The 24220-nt window shown below is 41.4% G+C and overlaps 1 protein-coding gene across 34 annotated transcripts in view; it reads right to left on the bottom strand.

Moving 5' to 3' along the window:
• Positions 1-258: 258 nt before the first annotated feature.
• Positions 259-24220, bottom strand: part of PECAM1 (platelet and endothelial cell adhesion molecule 1) — a 31819-nt gene continuing 7857 nt past the window's right edge. Inside the window, exons 10-17 of one of the 34 annotated variants that reach the window (XM_041409474.1) lie at positions 23389-23416; positions 19855-19925; positions 19138-19194; positions 17848-17916; positions 13356-13412; positions 6577-6599; positions 4298-4337; positions 259-1818 (exon numbers count right to left, since the gene is read on the bottom strand). In XM_041409474.1, coding sequence (XP_041265408.1) covers positions 4299-4337; positions 6577-6599; positions 13356-13412; positions 17848-17916; positions 19138-19194; positions 19855-19925; positions 23389-23416 — 344 coding nt within the window. In that variant the 3' untranslated portion in view covers positions 259-1818; position 4298. Of the gene's footprint in view, positions 1822-4297; positions 4338-6576; positions 6600-13355; positions 13413-17847; positions 17917-19137; positions 19195-19854; positions 19926-23388; positions 23417-24220 lie in introns of all 34 variants that reach the window. The other 33 variants (XM_041409480.1, XM_041409483.1, XM_041409477.1 and 30 more) reach the window with 33 other exon arrangements.

Below are 24220 nucleotides of genomic sequence, written 5' to 3' on the forward strand. Positions count from 1 at the left end.
GTTTGTGGAGTAAATTTTACCTTTGTAATTTAGTAAAAGACTTATGTGAATGCAAACACTCCCCCACAGTTCTTAAAGCAGTTTAGTGCATTTACCTGCTGTTAAATGGGTTCCTGACTCCAGATCCAAGAGCCTGGAATCTGTGCAGAGAGGGCATCTTCCAAATGCCAATCCATACGATGGATCTGTGGTTCATTGTGAATAAAAAACTTCACAGGCATTCATTGCAATGTGAATGTGCAAGATCCAGTGCAAAGGTCAATTCAGAGTTTTCTTTATTAAAATACCTTTTCACATTTCTTATACTAACGCATTTGCATGGACACTCATGGGATGCTGAAAGAACATTTGTCAACAGAAGAGAGCTATGAAATCAGACAGTTGTGACAGGCTCATGATACAAACAACATTTGCACAGGGAACAATAAATTAGAGATACTAATCAGTAACCGGAGCTTGAAATTTTAAACATTTGGAATGGAGGATATAAACCCTATAAACCCTTTTGTGTTTCTTGCTGGCTTTGCACCTTTGACGCAGTACTTAAAGCAGTAATTATATATCTGTATACAAACCCATGGCCTCTTTTTTACTATTTTCTAATTAAAATGAGAACGTTCTTACCTGTGGCCCAGATGTTGTAGGAATTTAATTTGCAATAAGAAAAAGAGAGCAACTGCAATGTCAAAGGCCATCTGGTTAAGTGGCTGGGGACAGTATTTTTTCTCCTTTGTTTTGTGTTCTTTTTTTAAATTAATGTAGCTGAGAGACACATGGGCTGCAGGATTACATCTGTGTCCAAACTAGATCTGTGTTAGTGGTTTATCATGCTATAGAGAAAAAGGATAGGTATGGAATTCCATACTGGACAAACTGGGCACAAGTACAACTTCAGATCTCTCATAAAATCACAGGAATTAAGATTGTACATAACAGGATTTTCAGGTACAAACTCACTGACTTGGATATTTTATATCCACTCAATGAAAACTTATCATAGAATCATCCCAAATAACTGTGGCGAACAATCATTTCCTGAAGAACCATCACATCAAATAAACCAACAAGCATCAGAACTTTTAAAGGGGAAAAGCAATTTAGCGAAGAATAAAGACTGTTTGTGCCTCTGATAGAAGCACTTGGTGAAGTCTGAATCTCTGAACAGCTATTCAAGTTTTTAGGGAGCCCAGAGCTCACTCTTCCCTCAGGCTCTCCCTGCAGTGTCACTCCCTGTGGGCTATAACTGAGCTGGCTCCAAGCCTGGTAGCAGTCCAGCTGCTGCAGCACAGGGAGCTCAGCACAAGCTGCAAGATCATGTCAAGGTACATCCATGGCTGGCCAGGCTGTGCTGAGCTCTGTTCTGCCACAGTGGTGGCACTGATAACCAACTTAGCAAGTTTAAAGCAAGCTTAGATATTTCTATGTCCTACTGGTATCACAGTAGTTGCTGCATTGTAGAAATGTACTTCCTCAGCTGCAGTTCCCCCTTTGTTTCCTTAGAGCATGATGAACTGGAGGCAAAAAAGGCAAAATTGCATTAGCAGGAGAAATTACAGATGAGAACCTGGGTCAGTGGTTTCTAGAGCCACTTTCCTATGAGAATTTTTATTTGTAATTTTTTCCATTAAATGCTTTAGGAACATCTCTATTGTTCCTCCTAAGGAAATAAACTTTGAAAAGACGAGTCTGGCAAACTCATAAATAACTGCTGCAAAGCCTTTGGAACTCTTGCAACATCTTCCATCTTGTGTTGTTTTCTTCTCCCAGCTGATCTTTGAGGTGACTGTACTAGGTAGCATCAGGATGCCCATATATTCTCTGCTGGCAAAGAGAGCAGAAGAGAAAAAAACAAGATGTGAGTATAGCTGTGCCCCTACCCTCTGTCCCGTAACATATTCCTTAGAACCCTCCACAGTGAGCTAATAAAACCTCACTGCTCTCTGGGGAGACATTGGTATTATCTTCATCAGAGAGAAAAAGAAATAAGATAATGGGAGATTTAGAGTAACAATTACAAGCTAGACCCCAAAACTGGTAATCACCAACATCTGTAAGTGGGTGCTTACTGATAAAATTGGACTTTTAAGGGAACTGCTGTCACTAAACACACCTGGAAGCCAGATCCCTTATTTCCTAGGGGATGTTCAGCTGCCACAGTCAGACCCCAGTGTCAGTCCAGGAGAATTAAAACCTTTCCCTTAGGGCTGGTATCTCACAGGGAGCAATGCAGATTTCTGGACACTGTGTTCCTGCAAGAGCCGTGCCAGGCGTGATCTCAGGGGCGGAACCCTGGCACTGGCAGGCACAGAGGGCAGCCAGAGCAGCCCTCTACACCAGCCAGTGGGAACGGGCACAGAGAGAGCCCAAACTTCATTGTTTCTATGTTATATGACAGAAACAATTCTGTCCACTGGGGATTCACAACTGTCAAGTCTTTCCTGACTGGTTGCCAAAGTCTCCCTCCAACAAATTTCTGCTCAGGGTACGTGGTGGCCTCTAACCTAACAGTTCGGTCTGTCAGCACCGAGGCGCCTAATTCCTTTTGTGGACTCACCCCCAAAGGATTTGCCCCATGAGTCAGAGGAATTCCTGGTTTATAATTCAGTGTTTATTTCAGAGTATCACCTTGTTTTTCATATCCTGGCTGCCTGAAATCTCCCCCTCAATTTTAACTGGAGACATCCTTCATCTTCCTTTCCTGTCTGAAACTGTTGTGCCATGTTACTGTGCAAACACAGGCCAGCTCCCCCTTTGGAGCTGGCAATGGGAATTCCTTTAACACTGAGAAAATACTTTTGGGATCACTTGAGTAAGACGAGAAAGGAGCTGAATAACACCTAGAAATTCCTGTAAAGAGATGCAAATTGTACAGGTTTCTGTCTCAGAGGGCACATGCAGAGGTTGGACAAAGAGGCAGCTAAAAGTACACAATGTGCTCATGTACTGCCAGTCCTCCTGAACCCCTAGGACAGAACCCAACAAACAAATACACAAACACATCTAGGAGGGAGCAGGAGAGGAGGAGATGTGAAGTCAGAACGTACTGCTGAGGTAAATTTGACACAATACCAATTAGTGTTTGGCGAAGTGGCTATCTCATTGTCAAGATATTTCCTTCAATATGTTTTCAGAAACTGGGACCATTAAATAACTTAGAAAGATTGCCAGCTCTGATTTCAGGAAGGAAACCTCCTCCCAGTTCCTCTCTAAGTAATTCATTTCTTTTGCAAATACTTCCTATGGATTGCATTTAAGATACAAATTTCTGAAACAGAGGAGATGGAGGGAAGCAACCCCTGACATAAAAGTTCAGGCTCCTTTCTAAATGACCTAAAAATCCAAGACATTCAGGTTCAAGGTACTGTGGACTGCAAATCAGTCACAATCTGTACTGCAGCTGAGCCTTTATATAGTTCATGAAATTAAAACTTTTACTAATAATTTTTCTAATGCATCACCTTTCTTGACATAATATAAACACTTTCAATGCACCTTTGTCAGTACACAGTGTTTACTAAAAGGCTGAAATCAATTTTTTGACAGTCTCTCAGTGAAGAAGAAGCAAAGCTGCTAAATTTCCCTGCTGGATTATATTTATTCTGACAGAAACTATGTAGGGGCAAATGCACAACAGCAGGACTAGTGACCATTAAAATTATTTGCTACTTCTTCCTTCTCCACAGAGCAGTTTTCTGTTCTGCCTGTGACATCTGGAAGAGCAATGCAGAACTCAATTAAAAGACTTTATCTGAGCAGTGGAATGCACATTATTGGAATTTAGGGAGTTAAATGGACATTGGGATCTGATGAGTCTCCACCACCATTACTGAAATAAAAAGGCTGCATATCCTCCCTGAAAACAGAGCTCTTAGCAAAATACTCCTCTGTGCTGTGCTCCTTTGTCCCACTTCTGGAACATCTATTACTTCCTAAACAGAGTGGAATTCTACAAGTTTTTTGACAGCCACTCCAGCTGAGTGATCCATCTGGCATTCCCTGGGATTCAGGTGCCAGCTGAGCAGCTCCTGAAGGCCCCTTCCACTCACAAATAAGGGAGCAGCAGATCAAATGCAACTTCACCTCTGAGCCAAACACTTCATTTGACTATCAAGAAGCAAAACAGCTGGGGAGGAAGTTTAAGCCACTTGATCACTTTATAAGGAGCATTTTCCTTGTCATGAGTAGCATCAACAACTCCTCATTTGGACCAAACCTCTGAGATACATCACAGTTAAGCATGTATGAAAATGAGCTACTGAAAAAAAAAGAGTTGCAAGAAAATGATGATAAAAAGCACCTTAGCAGCTCCCTGCCTCTTCTGTATTCATCTGTGTGTCCTGTAAAGTGTTGAGAGACAAGTAGTGGGAATGGAAAATCTATGAAGAAATTCATCTTCAAAATGTCCAATTTTAGGTCATTTATTTGGAGAGGGAAATGCTGCTTTTGTCACAGACTTTATTGGGAACAGAAGTGGGTATTTAAGAAACAGAAGATAAGGCTCTGTTCTTTTGCTATGTCCTTTAAAGCACTAATAATGAAAAAAAAAGAGGAATAGTTACTATGTTAATACATGAACAGTATAGCTAAGTCTCAGACATTATCTGAATTAAGGCAGCTTCTAGGAAAACTCAAGCAAGGTGTGCAAGTGTTATAAAACTGGCTTTGCTCTGGGGTGTTTCTGAAAATGAGATTAGTTTTACAGAATAACTACTTTTATTACCCTTCTACTGCTAACACGAGAGTAATAAAAGAAGCACAAAGAAACACTGCCCTCAGCTGACACTTTTCTTCCTTGAATCTGACATTACTTCATGGATTGCCTGGTTTAGCAAGCCTTAATAGCCCAATTAATTATGAAAATGATTCGTACAGGGTGGTCAGTTTATTTTCACTGACTTTTTCTTATACTTCAATGGAGAGATATTTTACTCACTTTTAGCAACAGAAAAACAAAAAAAAAACATCTTTGTGTCCATTAGAAATTATGTAGGCTGTGGAAAAAAGAAGACAAAACACGGAGAGATATTTTACTCACTATTGGCAACAGGCAAACAAAAAAAAACATATTTGTGTCCATTAGAAATTATGTAGGCTGTGGAAAAAAGAAGACAAAACCTCCTCCCTGAGCTTACACTTCATGTCTGTCATGGCCACCCTTGACCACTTTTTCTTTTGTGTTGGACAGGGACAAACTTTCTTCTGCGTGACTCTCCAAGGAATGCCTGGTACAACCCAGGGGAGGGTTCAGCTCAACATATTTTTAGAAAATTGAGAGCAAAGAATAAAAACAGACCTTTTAACTAAGAGAGACAATGACACTATAAACCCTCCTGGCCTGTGTTAATATGAGTCTGTTTATTGTAACACAATCTGTGACCTTCAGTGCACTGCCAGTGTCTGTAAATAATACAATGGGCTGCCTGTGTGTCCCATGGGGATGGGAGTGCTGATGGAGCCTTTCAAAACTCAAATGGCTGCCACGAGCTGACGTAGACTGTGCTATTGTGATTCTTATTTATGAGTTTCTCCTTTTTTTTCTCTTTAAGTACAAGCTCCGAAGTCACAAAGTGGGTGGCAGAAAAAAACGTCTGCTTAGTCTGAGTTGGATTGGATAGCATATCTAACATTCATAAAAGTACTCCTGAAATGTGAGTTCCCTGCCTCTCAGATCTCCTGAGGGCAGAGGAACAGCTCATTCAACAGATTTCTTCTATTTAAAAAAATTCCATATTTTGTCACTGGTTTCTTAGCACTGTGAAGCTGTTCACCACCCACAGAACATTCACAAAACTCCACATTTTCAGCTGAGATCCTCCATATATATGGATGGTATTAGTCCCACTTCTGTGACCCAGCTATGACCCAGCTTTGTACTCTGCAATAAAAACTGTTTGCCTCCAAAATTTCTTACAAGGTCTCAGTTTACTGCCAGCCCTTGGAGTCATCCTACCTGCTGTACCAGTGGATGAAAGCAAACTCAGGAGGAAACAGCCACAGAGAGTGAACAGAAGGGATTTCCTGCAAGCTGGGCTGATCACCATCCCTGCTCACACCTTAGGAAAGGAGCTCACCTCTCTGGGCATCCCAGTCACAGGGGCTGTGTGAGCAGGCTCATCCCTGGCACAGTCACTGGCACTGGGGATGGCAGATGGGACTGGAACAGCAGCTCTGTCCCCAATGAAGCATTTACAGGTGAGCAGTTTTCATCTGCAAATCTCCTGTGCCTCCAGAGCCATCCCTCACCTTGTGCCACCCTGTGCCACCTTGTGCCACCCTGCCAGCGTTGGTGGCACAGACCCAAAGCTGTGCAGGTGATAATGATCTTCTGGGAGATATTATCTGTGCACCAGCACCCCCAAACTCCAGCCCCTTCCACAGACTCCTAAAACTGACCATTCTACAAACAGAGGATTGAAAGTCTGATTCATGAAAATATATACAAAGGGATTGCCTCATATCTGTCCTGCAAAGGTCCCAGCAACAAATAAACCACATCAGCCCTTGAACACCATCTCACCAGATGCACAATCATCTCATGTCAGTATATTGAACTGATTGCATAAAATGTATACTTACAGAATGCCTGTTTTCCATAGAGTCTGCAAAATAAAATACAATGTATAAATTATGAAATGGCACCTTGCAAAGTGACCAGTTTTATGTTCCAGAAAATACAGGTATGTATAGGTATTTCAACAACCCTTTTGTTCACTTTGCAATGATGTAATATTCCTACCTACATCTAAGGTTAAAGCTCTGGGTTTTGAGGAGTATCCAAGTTCTAGTTTAATCCAAGTACAGGGGTGACACCAGACATTTCAAAGCCCACACTGAACAGGACCTGTTTGGCAGCTTCCCTGATCATGTGCTAGAGTAGAAGTCTCTACTGAGGGCACAATCTGTTACTGGACAAGAGAGTCTTCCTTTTAGAGGCAAGTTCTCATCAGCATTTTACTTCCTAATCCAGTTCCTTGCCAGGAAAATAATGTATTGCAGAAATCCAGTAGAGGATATAATTTTCAGGGCAAAAATAACATCTTGCAAAGACACCTGATATTTTATTAATAAAAAGTTGCTTGTTCCCAATGAAAAACCGGAGGGCCAGCAAGCTCTTTCCTTTTAGAGTCAGTGAACTTTAAGACTGGGTCATACACTTATTTCAAAAAAGTGGGTTTAGCTATTCAGAAATTTCACAGAATGCATTCAAATACCAAAACACAACTATTTCTTGCCCCTCTCAAAATAAATCCAAGGATTTCAAGCCTTGTTAAAAGTGCTCATCTGTATGTTCTGTTAAGATATTTCCCATGTGACAAAAGTAAGTGCTGAATTTTGAAGGGTATTTTCTTGCAAAGTGTATCAGATTCACTGGAGAGAGGCTGTGTGAAGGAAATTCATGAAACGTTCAACAAACGGGGTTGGGCCTTGGGTTAATTTTCCCAGTATTTTTTATATAAATGGGGGTTAGTTTCTGAATCTAATTTTTTTTCTAATGATATATTTTTTAAATAGCGAATTTAAAAATCAGTCTTCCACAGGCAGAGCAGTAAATAAAATTTTGTAAAGTTCCCTGAAATCACTAAATAAAGGACATGATGCTGAGCACCACTACCACTATTAGACCCTAATAAAAGTCTTTTAGAAACTCCCTTGTCAGCCAGCAGAAGTAACAAGGAAACTGAACACAGGTGAAGGTCTCTGGCACGGTATATTCGGAGTTTTCTACCCAGAACTTTTAGCCTAAGCAAAGGATTAAAAGCTGAAGTGACTACAGCACCTTTCAGCAGTGCATGAACTCAAATTCAGTATAAAATTGATCTCAGTGTTTGGCAAGATTAATCCACATATGTTTAGATATTAGAAACAAAAGAAGACATTACATGGAACACACACAAAAGCATTTTTGTGTCCTGAAAGCCACCAGAAATGAACAAAACCACTGCTGACCCAGTGCTACATCAAAGCCTGGCTTTAAGTGGACAAAACCATACATAAGGTTTATGAAGTGAGGCATTAACAAGCTGTCATTTAGTCTCTGTCACAATGTATTGTTCTCACAGGAAGGAGGAAATGAGAAATTTTGTGTAAATTCCAGACTTCAAACAACGGGATGTTGGCTACCCAAGGCTTGGAGGTCACAGTGCCAGCAATCCTGCCTCCTTGTTACCTGTCACCCACATCCAGAGCTCTGGGGCTTTCTAGCTGAGTGTCACAGCCCTGCCAGGAAATGTCACACTCTGTGTCAGGGAAGTGCTGCTGGAAGCCTGGGTGATTTCTACCAGGTACCAGTCAGGGCAGCCACTAATAAAGGTACAATGATACAGTGCTTTTGCTGATTCTTTACCATGTCAGTCTTTTAATTTCATTTTTGTTTTAAAAAATAAATAATAAAAATGAGGTGGTTTTACTTTTTTACTAGTTCTACTGTAGAACTGACAGATTTTTCATAACACCTTGCTTTCCATTACTGCCAAAAATGGGGAGTTGAGAAATGTTGGATTCTAGACACACAGAAAAATTGGTCAAGCTTCTGTAGAAGCTCCATGTTTTGTGAAAGGAAACAGAGCTGAAGGTCTGATACTGGTGATTTCTGAAATATTCCCAATTCTGAAAAAGGTAGGTGGTTTTATGGACTTCTGGTAGATCTAAACTCTTGGTATTGCTTCTAATTGATGGGATTTTAATTTTAAACACATTTTTACAAAGGAGTACATATAGCAGGAATTGAAGACACTGTGACTCCCCACTTGCTCTGCACTTCCTGTTGCTAGAGGTTATGGAGAGGAGAACATGTGCCTAAACAGCTGCAATTGTCAATCCACCTCCAAGGCACCTCCCTGGTGAAAGCCAAGATGTCAGCCCGTGAACCAAAGGTGCTGAGCTGCAGACACACAACGTTCTGCCAAGGCCTTTACTGGAGCAGTAGCTTCCATCAGGGAATCTTGGCAGGCAGCTTGGGAACAGCTCTGACACGGGGCATGCACGTAATCCAGCTCTGCACTGGAGGTTCAAGCAAGGTCAGAAGCTCCCTGCATATCTGTGCCTTACTGAAACCATCTGGCTTTGCCCCATTTTTGGCTGAAGCTGTTGCAAGCATTTGGCTCTGGAATCAATGTCTCACAGATCCAGGCCTGAGTCTAGAATATGTCTAGAAACCCAAAGATCCAAAGAGTTTTTAAACTGGAGAGAGGACAAGTTATTTGCCTGCGTTTGGACTGCCTGCAACTATCATGTGCCCGTAACACCTGAGCTCTGAACAGCACAATGAATCTCCAGACCCTGTGAGTTCTTGCTATGCTGGAAAAGGATTCAGTGGGAAATTCTGGCTAAGATGTAGGTGTTAAGCCTGAGGCTCAGTAGCAGGAAAGTATTTGAGCAGATTTCCTGATTGCCAGAGCTGATTTCGAATAGATTTGTTCCAACCCTCTGAATGCAATGGGGATTTCTCATGCCTCTTTCCACTGGGCTATATTTATTTTTCCATAGTACATTGTTGGTTGCTGTAGGACTCTTAGAATTTCCTGTCCCACTGCTGCAATTGCTTCCAAGTGGCCAATTAATTTTTCTAGACTTAGCAGCATAAAGGCTGGTTCTGCATTTTGTTTGCTGGATTTCCACTTTCCTAATAAGAGAAACTGGGAATTGTTATCTTGCAATAAGCCACAGTGAGCTCATTCCAGTGCAAATAATATAAGTGCAAAGCCTATCACTGGCTTCTGTGAGCTTTGGGTCTGACACACAGCAAAGACAGAGTTCACTGAAGGAGAAAGAATGTACCAATAACATCATCTTCCACAGGAAGTGTCCTGGAAAAACGTGAGGAAATCTGTGAGCTGGAGTTGGCTCTCATTCTCCTCAGCAACACGAACAGGACTGTGCAATCCCAAGAACTGGGATCGACGTTGAGGGAAGGGCTGGAGCTGAGATAAAGAACCAGCATGGAGATGCTTGGGCTTCCTGCCCCTACTGCCTCTTGGGAAGATGAAAGGTGTGATGGAAATAAATCATGCCTGAAAGAGCCTCCACCCAGGCAGCTGAACTCGTGTGTGACACATCCTGAGCCTCCCTCAGGAAGAGCTGCCAGCCTGGATCCAGCACAGGCAGGGGAGGCAGCAGGGCCAGAGCCATTTTATCACTCCTGGCAGTCTGTGGATTTAGACAATTGCCTGTTTTGCTTCAGTTTTAGACTATATCACTTCTTTCTGAACAAAAAGCAGCAACTTTGGGACTGGGCTGGATATTCCTCACTCACGATATGCTTTGGCCTTTTCACAGAGCAACCAGAGAAAGCAGGATTTTAAGGAAATTAGTTCATCCTGGTGAGCTTTAGGGACTTTTACCCCAAGCTGTTACTGACCTGAATGGCACTAACTGACCATTCCCCAAACTGCCATGAGGATGTAAGGTCTGATTTAAAGTTGAGGCTTGAAGTTTTTTGTATTTTATGTAAAACACTAAAGTAACAGCCCATTGCTCTAGAAAAGGCTTTAAAACAATACCCGTGTGAACATCCTGAACACCAAATATGTTTCTGAATTAAACTAATCTTTCAATAACAATGCAAGGACAACTTCTTATCTCACAGTTGCTGGCAGAGCAAAGTGAGCAGCATCCTCCTTAAACTCTCATTACAGCAGAGGAAATCCAGCATCCAACCAACCAGAGACTGACATTATTTGACTTTCAATCAAAACATACCTGACTAGAATGGAATTTCACAAATTACCTGCTTTTCCCACTACAAATGAGTTAACTGTAGTTAACCACATGCAGTTATTTTGGGACTTGAGATGTGCATTTGACAGTTTGTTTCTGTCTATCTCTAATGTAAAACCACCTCCTGAGTCCTGGCACTCAGAACGAGGGAAACAGCACAGCAGGGAGGATGGGGAGTCTTATCCACATGTGGTGGAGGCACTCATGGTAGAAGCAGGAGATAACATAGCCAGCACCAGGAAAATAAAAAGAAAAGGCATAATGACAGATGCCCAGCACACTGCCAAAGGCCTGGGGCTTGGGAAAGCTCAGAGCATTATCAGCACTGATCAGGATTATCAGGATTCATGGTGCAGATTTTGGATAAGAGCAAGCAACAGCTACAGAACTCAAAATACAGGAGTTGGTTACTGCTATGGTATCTGCCTTACTGGGGGTAGCAGTGAGAGCTGTCAGAAAAATGAGGAGCAAAAATGTTTTAGCTCAGTCACAAAGAACAGCATCAGACATAACAACTACTGACTGTCCTTCAGGCTCCTCTCTAGTGCACACAATTTCTGGAATGCACAGACAACCCCTTCATAAGACAAAATTGCTTATGAAGCACTCAATTCTAATTAAACCACAATAGATACCTACAAACAAATAATAATAAAATGTCACACAGGTCTTAGGGGTTAAATATGTCAAACTGTGTAGCTGACACAAATTCCTAAACTCATGTGACTTTCCTAAGGACATGTTTGTCTGAATCACTGCCTTCCTGAAGTAGGTTGTACTCTTGGGCTTTTGCTCAAAAAAAAAATCAAAGAATAGAATGGTAAATCAACTTCTGCACCCACTAGTCATGTTCAACATCTGTCACAATTGGCATAATTTAATATGTTTATATTAATATATATTAAAATAGACAGAATATTTCATAGGGATCATCCATTGCATTTACACTTTGCCACCTCACAGTCACACAGCCTATCAAAAACCCAAGGTAGTGTTACATTAACTGTAACCTAGCACTGCATTGCTGGGTGATGCACTGCTTATCTAATTGAAACACTTTTCCTGTGCATCAGTCAGGAAAAACAGACGTGATTGAAACAATAAACTGCTACTGTGTTTCCAAGAATAACTGAAACTGTAGAATGTTATGCCTAAAAGAGCAGGTGGACTGTAAGATTAAGGGGTGTTTGCAGATCCTCTGGCTAATACAGCTCAGAATTTCAATCATATCCCATTTTACTGCAGCTCCCACCTTATAATATTACAACATTTTAGGTGCTCTTTGAATTTCAGCTCTGCTGTACCTGCCTGGAGTTTACATCCTCTGTTATGTACCAGAAAAAAACAAGGCTGGTGAGTAGTGTGAGAGTCACCATCACACCTGGGCAGAGCAGGTGAGGGTTATACAGCAGCTTCTGCAGCTTTTTATAGGTCCAGTTCACACCCACTGGAGAACATTTCAGAACATTTGTGGCCTTGGGGCTCAGCCCTAAAATAAAGTGTGTTTTTTCTCTTGGTGGTCATGCATGAAGTGCCTGGCCATGCTCTTAAGTGTGAAAGATATTCTGATTTTCACTGCAAGGCTGTGAAAAATGAGTACACCACACAGGCACAGCACCAAGGATTCCAAAATTCCTCTGCCACTGTTGTCACTCTCTAAACACTTTGCTTTAAATGCATGACCTAATCTCTCTGTTTATTCAGCTGTAAAATGGAGATAAAAATTGCCATGTAAGTCCTAACAAGGAAAAATTAAGTAATGTTTTTTAAAGTATGTGGAGACCCTCACAATAAAAGATTCCCCAGAGACATATTGTGTCAGTGGTGGGAAATGCCTTATAGAAAAAATAGAAACTTAAAGCACAACCAAAAATTAAAAGCGGCACACAACAAAGCCTGAATGGGGACAAAATATGAATGGTTTGCAGTCCTAATATTTACAAATCTAGACTTCCTAACACAAAGAGAGGAGAGGAAATCCCTTCAGATTTAGACTCTGACAAACCATGATGAAATAACCTTCTTTTGAGCCACTGTCTCTGAACTCATTAGTGCCAGAACATTTACAGACAGGAATTGCCAGCAAGCTGCCACTGCCCACACACAGATCTGTGTTAGAGGAGCTGCTGAAATGATGATATTGCTGTAAAGGCTTGTAGAGTCTGTTCTTGGGGGCTTTATAGATATTTGCTGGGGTTACACCCAAAGCAAATGGAATATTTTATAGCATGTGACAAACATGGTCAATTAAGAGACAAATGTTTCTCTTGAGCAGTTTGAGAGAACAGGACCTAGAATCCTGACCCCTAACAGGGACCTTGATTCAGATCCAGATGCATGGCCCAAATACTCAGCAGATCCAGCACAAACAGGCTGATGAAGTAGATGTTACAAATATTAATATCATTGATTTATGAGGAGCCATGAAGATGTCATGCAATTTATCAACTTCTGTGATTTTGTAGCTGCACTTTGGTGTGTTCCTATCTGATGTGACTTGCAGCTCTTCTTTATTATGGCACTTACGTTCTAATTATTCAGTCTAAATATTATCTTATAAAATATTCAGCCACAAATTTATCCCTAACCTCTACACACATGCTTCCTTAAAGTGTTTAATTTTTCACTAGCTTACTTACCATTATTAGTTTTTCTGATTTCACTATAAACTGTTTCAGTCCCCTTCTGTTCAGGAGCTGGAAAATGTATTGGCAGAGAGTCAATATATTTTCTTATTTTTTTGTTTTTCTTTTTGTTTGTTTTTTGTTTTGTTTGCCTTATGAAAAGCTCCTTAAACAAACAGAACACACTTTTTTACTTTCAGAAGAAGCAGCTACATAAGAAGCAATGAGCCTGTGGAGTCTGTGTGAAAAGCAAGTACAACCCCCTCCCCAAACCAGGCCTGTAAGGGTCTGAGAGAAGGATGTCTCCTTCTGTGTAAAAATGATGAAAATCTGCTTCCCTTTCCAAATTTGACTTCAACATTCTCCTAATCTTCTTCTGAACTTGAACCAATACTGCCTTAATTTCACAGAGACATCTACCACTACAGAATGGTTTCTCTGGATCACTTTGAAGGGCTTCTTCAATTTGTTCTAAGGATTTAGGGATCCTAGCCCTGAGGACATCTATCACTTGGAAGACTAACTACAAATCCTTTTGGCAACTAACCTCTCTAAATCTTAAGGGCACAAAAAAGAATTTAAATTGCTGTGCTTTGTGAAATGTTTCAGAAGAATATTTGCAGATTTCACATTGCACAGCTTCCATTTTCTGGGAAAGGTCTCCTTTTGGACAGAGCCCTGTCTAAAGGCCTGAAAATAGCAAAGAATCATTTTCTCTGTGGTCAGCATAAACTTCTGGCCAGTAGGAGAATAGAACAATCTCCTGGATTCATTGTATGGCTGTAGGTTAAAAATCCCTGGGCAATCAAAGTGCTTCAGAACAGTGCATTTAAACTCCTTTTCTTCACTTTCTGTAAAGGTCTGTGATGGCAGGGTCCAGGAGTTTGCTGTTCATGGATCTCAAAGTGCTTCAGAAACACTCATTCATTTCAGTTAAACTGAGTCTCCTAGAAAACATCAGAATTCTACCAATATCACCTCCAATTTCTGCGGACCTTCAAAAAACCAAGAGGTTAAATTTTTCTAGTTAAATTAGAAAAAAATTAATTGTTGTTTCCTCTTTGAAAAAAAAAAAAAAAGAAGGAAAAAAATCACATTTCTGGATACAGAATCCTGTGTTTTAGCTAAAAAGATTAAACCCCCCCAATATTTAAAGAATTCAGACATAATGATTTGCAGACTCAGAGTCAGGACTGTTACTGTTCTGCATTGCCCTGAAGAACACAAGTGTCTCTGGCACCAAATTCTGATGTTCCAAAGCTAATTCCATTCATTTTTTAAAATTATTATTCTGTTCAGCATTCTTTAAATGCTGTTAGCTAACACATCAGAATGGAATTGCAAAACTGCTATTAATTTAAACAATAGCAGCTACACTTCCCCAGGTGTCTAATCACAACTCTCAAACTTGCAGCTTTGGCATGAACTTTCTTTGCAAAATAATTTGAAGATCTCAAGGCATATTTCAAATGCTTACAAGCTACTGCTTAAATTATCAATTCAGTTTCCAGTGAAGTCAGAACCTTCTTGGAATTTTAATAAAAGGTAGCTCATTTTGTTTAGGGCTCTTTTTTAGCAGGTAACAGTCCTAAATCTACTACAGAGTCTACTGCTATTGACTCTGTGCAAAGACTTGGTTTGAGGCATTTCCTCAGTTTGCTTTTTTTATTTTTTATCATACCCATTTCATTATATTGTGGTATAATGCCACTGCCCATGTTATTTCCTTTGTCAACGTTCCAAAAGTCGTCCTAGCACTGAAAAAATGTGCCAGGAGAAATTACTTGGATGATTTGACATTTTGTTCCCACTAATTTTATAATGTTGCCACCCTGCAGATAACTAACCAGATATAAAAGTAAAATAAGGAGAACATTCTTCCTCAGCCATGCTTAGCAGTTTCTGCCTTGTCACTTCAGGGATATTTCCTGATCTGACTTTAGCCCCTGATTTTGGTTTTGCTCAGATTCCCAATAAAGGGTCTAAATCACCTTGCCATCTTTTTTCTCAACTAAGCTTTAGAAAAGACAAGCACTATATTTTTGTCAAGCATACAAACTTGGTAAGTATTGAATTGAATAATTACAGATAAAAGTATTCCAGAAATTATCAGGTAGCTGAGACATTATTTGAAAAAGAGGGTAAAACAGTGTTTTCAAATGTAAGTAATTCTTTACTGATAAAGACAAGGTGTTCATCCTTCTACAATAATTTCAACTTTGTTTGAAGTGACATTCAATCAATCCCAATTCCCAGAAGTGACAAAAAGGCAACTGTTACATCTTAGATACTGCAGCATTTATTGCAGTAGCCTTTTACAGTACACAAAATATGACTCTCCTGCTCCTGAGAACATTAGTATTGACATTGACAACAGTGGCAGGAGGAACAAATGATTGGAAAGATAAATTACATTGAGGTTAGACCAGAAAGATCAAAGAAATCTGCAGTTCCTCAAAAGGCAGAAAGAATCAGACTCTCTGTAGCTGCTGGATGAACAATGTGTGCCCAGAGAAAAGGTAAATGTGATTTGCTTTGTCTTCCTTCAGAAAACAGGAGGAATCAGAAGAGATGTAAAAGGGATTTGGAGCAAGGTGATAATTTGAAAGTTCTGTTCCCTAGGAAGGGCTGGTCATACCCACACACAGACATGAAAGAATATTATGACTGGGAACAGAACCTTACAATAACACCAACGTAACAGAAGTATCAGCAGCAGCTCTGTGGCCAAATTCTCTCTGTGGGTGTACATGATTATTACAAGGGAATATTAAGAAACTTGGCTTTGCTTCTCTTTTCCCAAGAATAAATCTCATCCTGTTTTCATTGTGATAGGCAGTGCAGAGCTCAAGAGATAACTTGGTTTCACACAACACCTTCTATTTAAGCAGCATCCTCAGGATGCTCTCAGAGAGGAACACATTAAATACTTTCAGTGCAGTTTCCATTTCCATAACTAAAGCACTCCACTGTGTCCTGGGGCAACAAAGGAAATCGATCAGGGAACTGTTCATATCTCTGTACACTCAAGCACAGTTCAGTCTTACAGAATCCATCAGTGTTCTGTGTGCCATGCATAGCTCATGAATAGCACTCAATTAAAATAATCTGATCTCATTTACAAACCACAGTAAACATTATTCTGTGGTTTAATGGGGTTCTATCTACAGAGCATAGATATTATCTTATTACTTAGTCTGATATACAGGAATAGTATTATAGATCAAGAATGGATGAAAATGCTGTCTTTATAGATGTTGATCTTGAATTTAATAGGGCTTTTAATTTAAATAATGCACTATCATATCTTACTGTTCTACACCATTGTAGAATGGTGTGCACACCACCATTGTAGAATTGTAGTGTACACTCAGACACAGTTGGAACAATTATTAGCCCTATTCTGAAGAAGAGTACAACCCTAGTCCTTCACTGCAGAATTCAGCAGAGGTGGGTAAATAGCCTGCTTCAAACACAGGGGAGACTCTGTGATGAATGATACCAGGAAGTGAAAACTAAAAGGACAGGAGGACTGGCTGCTCCAGGAGGGCTTGGCTGCCAAGCTTGAAGAGTGAGCACTCTTGCCCAAACATCTGTGCTACCAGCTAAACAATCATGTCTTTGGTCTCTGATATAAGTGACTAGTCCTTCCTACCAGGAAGAAGGAAATTTATCCATTTTTTCCTCAGTCTGCTTCTCATTCAGCTGAAGCAAAGAAGCAAGAGCAGAGCATAAACTTCTCTTGCAGGGTTTATTCACTTCAATGTACTTGGAGCTTTTTGCAAATTTCTGAAAGGTTTAGCAGCTTTCAACACAAGGCCATAATGGTATTGGAGCTCTCCAGGTGACACAGAATGATTGAAGTGGGCATTTGGCTGGTGAATAAGTTTCCATGGCTATTTCTCCTTCAAGGCTGCAGACATGTACCTCAGCCCCATGCTCTGAGGTTTGGTTACTGCAGGGAGGAGGACAAAATTATCTGGGTGTCAATATCCTCATTTCTCTGTTGAAGGTGCTACGAAATTCAGGATGGTCTCCAGGCCTCTCCAGACTAAGAGACTAAATCAACACCGGTCTCCCTTCTCTACCACAAGTGAATGACAGCTTTGACCCTTCAACCAGTTCCTTTACAAAGGAGGAAATTCCACTGGTTGTTCTCTCCATTATCTTACCCTGTGGCAACCTCAAGTGGCCCTCAGTGAATCTGGTCTCTTTAACATGGATATTTCACTGCAGGCTGCCTTCTGCTTAGAGCCACAGCTCCAGCTGGGAGCCTTGCTCCACACAGACCTCCTGTGAATGGGAATGATCCCAGGAGAACTGCAGGAACAGCAGCACAGGAACCACAGCATCAGCCAGGTTTAGAAGCACTCCTGGCAGGAGACTGTCAGCACACAAAGCACAGTCCTGGCATCCCCAGGTGCCAATACCAGGCCAGTGTCAGGGAGCAGCAACAGCCCCAGAGTTGCTCCCAAAAATAACCCATAGGGGCTGGAGAGTTTATTACCTCTGTGAGGATCAAGCGTGGAGACTTCAACTTCAGTGTAATCCACCTCAGCACTCTCAAAGTCAGGTCCTGCCCCAAAAATATCAAGAAAATGTTTCTTTGTAGGACTGCATGCTTCTTATGAGCTGTGGAGCTGATCCTGCTGCCACTGAAATGAGTGGACAAGTCCCAGCTGACTGTGTGTGATAGGTGCAGGTCCAGGCCCTGCTGATGGCAGATGGGAATTACTCTGCTAAGTTGTAAGGCCAGCCCATTCCTGAGGGTCATCCCACTCCAAAGGCAGGAGACCAACTAAAGGCAGATTTCTGAAACTGTGGGACATGCAAATTGTGCCTAAGACTGTCACTTGCAATGTAACACTTTCAAAAGTGGCACAACACAAAATAGAGTAGGGAATTACCAGAGCTCCTCCCATATTCCTGCTCCAGCTGCTCTTCCCTTTCTCTCCCTGCCATTACTTTCTTGTTTTCTGTGGCTGCTATGGCAGGACAGTTCCTATTCTGCACTTTCCTCACATTCAAGCCATCTTTATGTCTTTCATGGCCTCCCTCAGCACCTCCCATTCTCCAAATTTCTGCTTTGCCAATTAGCCCATTTCAGCACTTTTCTCCTAAGCTGCCCCTAAGCCTCACATAAAACATTTGGAATGGAACCCACTTTCCTCCTCAAAATGCTTCTCTGCCACAATCCCCACAGCAAGCCTGGCAATAATCAGACATCTGACTTCCTAGGACAGCTGGCTGACAGGAACTGGGTACCTGCTACAGCAGACACAAGAAACAGCTGCTGCTTTCTGCTCTATTTTTAGAGTGGGGTAAGGGTAGTTTTCTACCACATTTCTGTAAGAGCTGGAAGGAACCACAACAGTCATTCAGACTGAAATCCTGCAGAACAGATTTGGCAGATTATTTTATTCAGATTTCATAGCAGGTTATTTTTAGATTAAATTCTTACATATTTCAAGATCCAGAGAAGTGAAGAAATGACAGAGAAGTCATATAAGGATAAATCTGTAGAAAATCTTGGGTTTTTAAACAAATCAGAATATTTGTTATATAGAACTTAATATTTTGAGTACAAGTTGTATTTTTATACCATCCAACATTAGATGGCTTGGGATCCAGCACAGCTAATTACAATCCATAAGGCAATTGATAAAAGGATCCTATTGGTGTCATTTTGGACATGGGAGAAAAGGGATGGCCCTATCATTACTACCTCACAACTGAAAGCTACAAGGCTTTCAATTATAATATAATTTTAAAATCTATTGTTTGAGTATGGAATTACCTTTACTCTCATCTGTTGATTTCATGTGGTTTTCATTATCTTCAATGTAACCTGATCCTAAAATATGAAAGCCAAAGTTGAGCTGACACAGTGTTTATTGTAATCAATGAAATAAATGAATTACACAGCTGCAATTCCTACTGTCATTATCTGTATTTCTATATAACACATTCTACTTTTAGATTCCCACTAAGACATTCAGGTGGGAAGAATATGGCTTTTTAAATTATCAGCTAACAAACACCCAAGGGGCAACTTTGTCTATGTCAGGTGCTCTAAACATCATGCCCACCTGTCATTGCAAAGTGCACTGAGGTCCTGCAATGAAGGTGCCCAGGCAAGTTAACATCTCTATACTGTGGCCACATCACAGGGCAATGTGCCACAGCTCAAATTTCCTCTCTGATATAATTTTCTTGCAGCTGTGTCAAAAGCAGAAAGTAATTTTCTTTTACCATGATTTCTCCATCTGTGATATTGTCAATTGATTGCCTGGGAGAAGTGTCTGAGCAGACTTATAAACCAATCTGTGTAAGACGTGCTCATAAAAACTGTACAAAGACAAAATGACAGAAGATACCTTGGACAATGTTATTGGTATCCCTCTGTATTCCCAAAACATTGGGCCCCATCCAAACAATAACTATGAAGTCCAGAACGTTAATTAGATGTTTAATTAAACCAATTTACTAACAGTCTTATAGCAAAATAACCTACCTGAATAGTAGTTTCCATCACTGGGTGGTCTTGTTATTTTTTCACTTGTCAAGTTTGGAGCCAAGGCAGAACTGAAAAACAAACCAATAAAATTTGATGTAATTATCCAAAACCAGTCAATAAAACCAACAACATGATTCTGTGCAAAGATCAGTCACTATCTATGCTGACTACCACATATTCTTAACCACTGAAACTAATGAAAATTTTGCCTTTGCTTTAGGAGAAACACAAGGAAACTTTAAGGTCAAAAATGTTCCCTATTGCATTATTCTTCTTTAAGACCTCTGTAATTTCAATTTTATTCCATATTTAAATGCATTCAGATACAGACCTGATATTCTTGTATTTCACTTAACTGGCCTTTTTTTTTTTTCTATTTTTAGAGTATTTCCTCATCCTGTTGTTGTGTTAGCAGGTGGAACATGAAGCACAACCATCTATTGTCTGCAGATGTGCACTGCAACAGGCTATATTAATGCACAGCAAGGCATACAGCCCTTTACACACAGAAATATTGCACCACTATCATAAAGCAGGTGTCGTGGTTTAACCCCAGATGGAGCTAAACATCACACAGCCACTCACTCACTCCCCTGCCACGGAGGATTGGGGCGGAGGACTGGGAAAAGATAAACCCCATGGATTCAAATAAGAACAGTTTAATAATTCAAATAAAGTTAATAATAATAATAGCAATGAAAACGAGAGAGAGAGTGAGAGAAAGGGAGAGAGAAACCCAAGGAAAAGAAGGGATGCCCTGAGCAGCACCTCCACAGCCCCAGGCTCAGCGCGGTTTTGCCGCCGGGGCTGTGCTGTGACGGCGACCAGCACCTCCTTCATTCAAACTTCAGTAACCCTGCAACAGAAGGGTCTTCCAAGAGGTGGGACCAGGCAGCTGCTTCATTTCCTCCATCTCCAAGGCTGCTACACTGTAAGCCCACCAGGATTCTTCTGGGTCCTTGAAGTACCCACTCCTGAGATAGTCTGTGCCCTTGGAACTTCTGGGCCAGTCCCAATGGGGGCTTCTGATTCCCAGTCAGGCTGATTTCAGCCTCCAGCAGTCAGCTCTTGGAATCCCCCTCCAGAAACATAAGTGGGTTCTGGCCCTTCACAGCCTGATTCCATCAGGGTACACTGTGCACCCGTGTCTGCTACAGCCTTATACTCCTGGGGGGCTGACGTTATGGGCCACGTGATCCACACAGTCCCGTAAACAAGGCTGTCCCTCTCTTCCACATGGCTGGAGGCAGAGCCCCTCTAGTCTTGGTCATAGGTTTATGCAACTTGCTTCTTGTGAAAATGGAGTAGAATTCCTTTCCAGAGGATCAGGAATGAGATCAGCCCTTCCACTCTATCTGAGGAACTGCCCACTGCAGACCGCAGTGGCAGCTTTCCTGGAAGAACCCCCTCTTGTGATTGTTCTTCCTTGCAATTCATGTAGGGCTGAAGTAGAATTTCTATCCTCGTGTTGTCTCTGTAGACCTGCAGAAAAAGCCAGGGTCTCCCCTGGTGTGTCCTCTCAATATCCTCCCTTGACCAAATGACACTTTCTGTTACCAGCTGAGATTCTGGACTGTGAATGTGGGGAGTAGAACCTAGATCCTCTTTCAGCTGCTCAACTGGTTTCTCCACAGCAGGGACAAGGGAGGAAGAGATTTTTCTTTCTGTACTGCTAGAGGTGGGGAGCCACTGTCTCCACCATTGGTGCCTCTTTGTGTCTCCAGACAACACTGCCAGTGAGTTGGTGTACAATGATGGTGCACTCTGGTGTACACGTTTGTGATACATGGTGTGTGCACATTAGGCTTCATCTGTGAGTGACCATGTGTTGTTTGGGTCATAATAAATTATCTACCTCTAAGCATGGCTAGTTCTCTGCTGTACTAAGTACCTCTCTCCATTATGGTCCACTTGCCTGGGCGATACAGAACATCCTCTTTGAAGAAATACCTTTCCTCGACAAGAGCTGCCTCCAGAGGCTCAGGACTTATTTGTGTTACTTTTCCAGTCACCTTGTCAATTCACCCTTCCCTAGAAAATGATCACAGCTGCTTGGCTTCCCTACTCCCTAATTCCACACCACCAGCCCCATTATCCCAGCATCTGAGCATCCAGGTGATAATGTGCTCACCTGGATCATGGCTGAAATCCTTTTGTATATCCCACAGCTCACTCAGGGGCAGGGATCAGGTGCCTCTTGTTCTGCCTCTTCCTCCTGTTCTTGTTATGACCCTGCTTTGTCCTTCTTTACTAAACAAGCCATCTTTCCTGGGCATTTCTTTTCCTTTTTTGAGGGGCAACTGCTACAGACAGGGGTTGGTCCTCTGGTTCAGCTGCATCACCCACCCCTGGGGTGAGTAATGAGTAAAGTGTCTGTGATTACAGGAGTTTGAGTGCCCACTGTGCCTGTCGTGGGGGGTTGGAGTAGCTGCAAATAATTTTTTGACCCTAAACAAGAGCTAAACCACATTCAGCCACTTGCTGGTTCCTACCAATAGAACCATGCTGGTTCCAACATCCTAAGTGTATTCAAAGTTCTCCTAATTCTCAAATGCTTTGGTAATTAGGCTGGAGAAGAAAGGGAGGCTGTGGGAAGATGTCTCTCCTCCATAGGCTGCTTGTCCGAGGAGTCGGGTAAAAGATGCAATTGTGAATAATTCCCAACAGGTGTCTCCCCACGCACAGGTGATGGCAGCGCTGAGACACGCCCAGGTGAATTAAAACAATACCCTCAGCCCTGCCCCGAAGGCAACAAACACTACAGTGTGCAGTAGTGCAAGCAAGGTGTTGGAGAGCACAGCTCTGAGAGCAAACAAATCAACACGGTGGCCAGCGGCTATTAAACCACAAGGAATGCTTGTAACAAACTTGTTTCAACATGCACGGGTCAGATCTGTTGTTAACTTCGAGTCCCACGTTGGGTGCCAAAGAGGGCTGTTGTTGTTTACCCCAGCTGGTAACTAAGCATCCTCCCTCACCCACCCCACTCCCAGTGACACAAGGAGAAGGATTGGAAAAAGGTAAAACCCAGGTAAGAACAGTTGAGATAAGAACAGTTTAATGATTGAAATAAAGTAAAATATAATAATAATAGTAATAATAATAGTAGTAGTAATAATAATAGAAGGGGAGAGAGAGAGAGGAGTAAAACTCAGGAAAAACAAGTGATGCTCAATACAATTGCTCAGCACCTGCTGACTGATGCCCAGTCCAGCCCTGAGCACTGACAAGTGCCCCCCAGACAAATCCCCCCAGTTTCTCTACTGGGAATGACACTCTATGGTGTGGAAGATCCCTTTGCCAGTTTGGGTCAACTGTCCAGGCCACGATCCTGCCTGGCTTCTTGTGCCCCTGCTCACTGGCAGAGCATGGGAAACTGAAAAGTCCTTGACTTAGTGTAAGCACTACTTAACTAAACAGCAGTGTTATCAACACTATTCTCACACTAAATGCAAAATACAGCACTGTACCAGCTACTGAGAAGAAAATTAACTCTATCCCAGCCGAAACCCAGACAGGAAGGCATCTTACCCAGACATCTCCATGGATGGTCCTTTAGCTTGACAGAGAAAAACAAAACTTCTATTAATAGGTTGTACAAGTAAAGAATTTAAAAGTAAAAATCTTAAAACAAAAATATATTGTCTGTTCCTGTCAGAGTAGTTTCTCCTGTCTATCACAAAATTAATTACCTCATGTCTTATATCCTGTTTATCTCCCAGGTCCCTTAAGTCTCTCTTTCACAGAGAACCCTAGATCCCAAACCCCAGATTTTAACCTAGACAATTTAAGCAATCTGGGACATCCAAATGCTCCAGACTTTCCCAAATAATTTGCTATGTACAGGATATCACAGGATAAATGAGATATATTTATTTTCTGAAATAACTAGACCTAAAAAAATACCTTAATGATAAAAGACAAATCCCTAAATGAAATTGTATTACAGAGTGGAAGAAAAAAACCTAATCCCATAAACTAATAATCTAAGTTTGCTTCATGAGGACTAGAGAAGTAGCTCAATTACACCTGAGTTTGGACCCTAAATCAAATTGTTATAGCTCCATAAGGGATCGGAAACCTCCTCAGGCCCTGTCTGCCTCTACATTGCCTGAGGCTGAATTTCAGACCTAGGACTGCATGGGAACAGTGTAATTCTGGCCTGTATTTTATAACCTTTGCCTCCCCAGGGCCTGCCCAGCACTATTAGTTACATGTTTTGCCCAATATGCTGCTTGGAAAGCTTCAGCATATTTGCAGCCTAATTTGAGTCACCTAGTATTTCTAAGTAGATTCTTTTAAATGTGTTTAGTCATCTCTGAAGCCTCACCCCCACAAGCCTTTGCTGCTGAGACAAATGCAA

Source organism: Onychostruthus taczanowskii, unplaced genomic scaffold (genome assembly GCF_017590055.1).
Source record: "Onychostruthus taczanowskii isolate IOZ18803 unplaced genomic scaffold, ASM1759005v1 scaffold30, whole genome shotgun sequence".
NCBI classification, from domain to species: Eukaryota; Metazoa; Chordata; class Aves; order Passeriformes; family Passeridae; genus Onychostruthus; species Onychostruthus taczanowskii.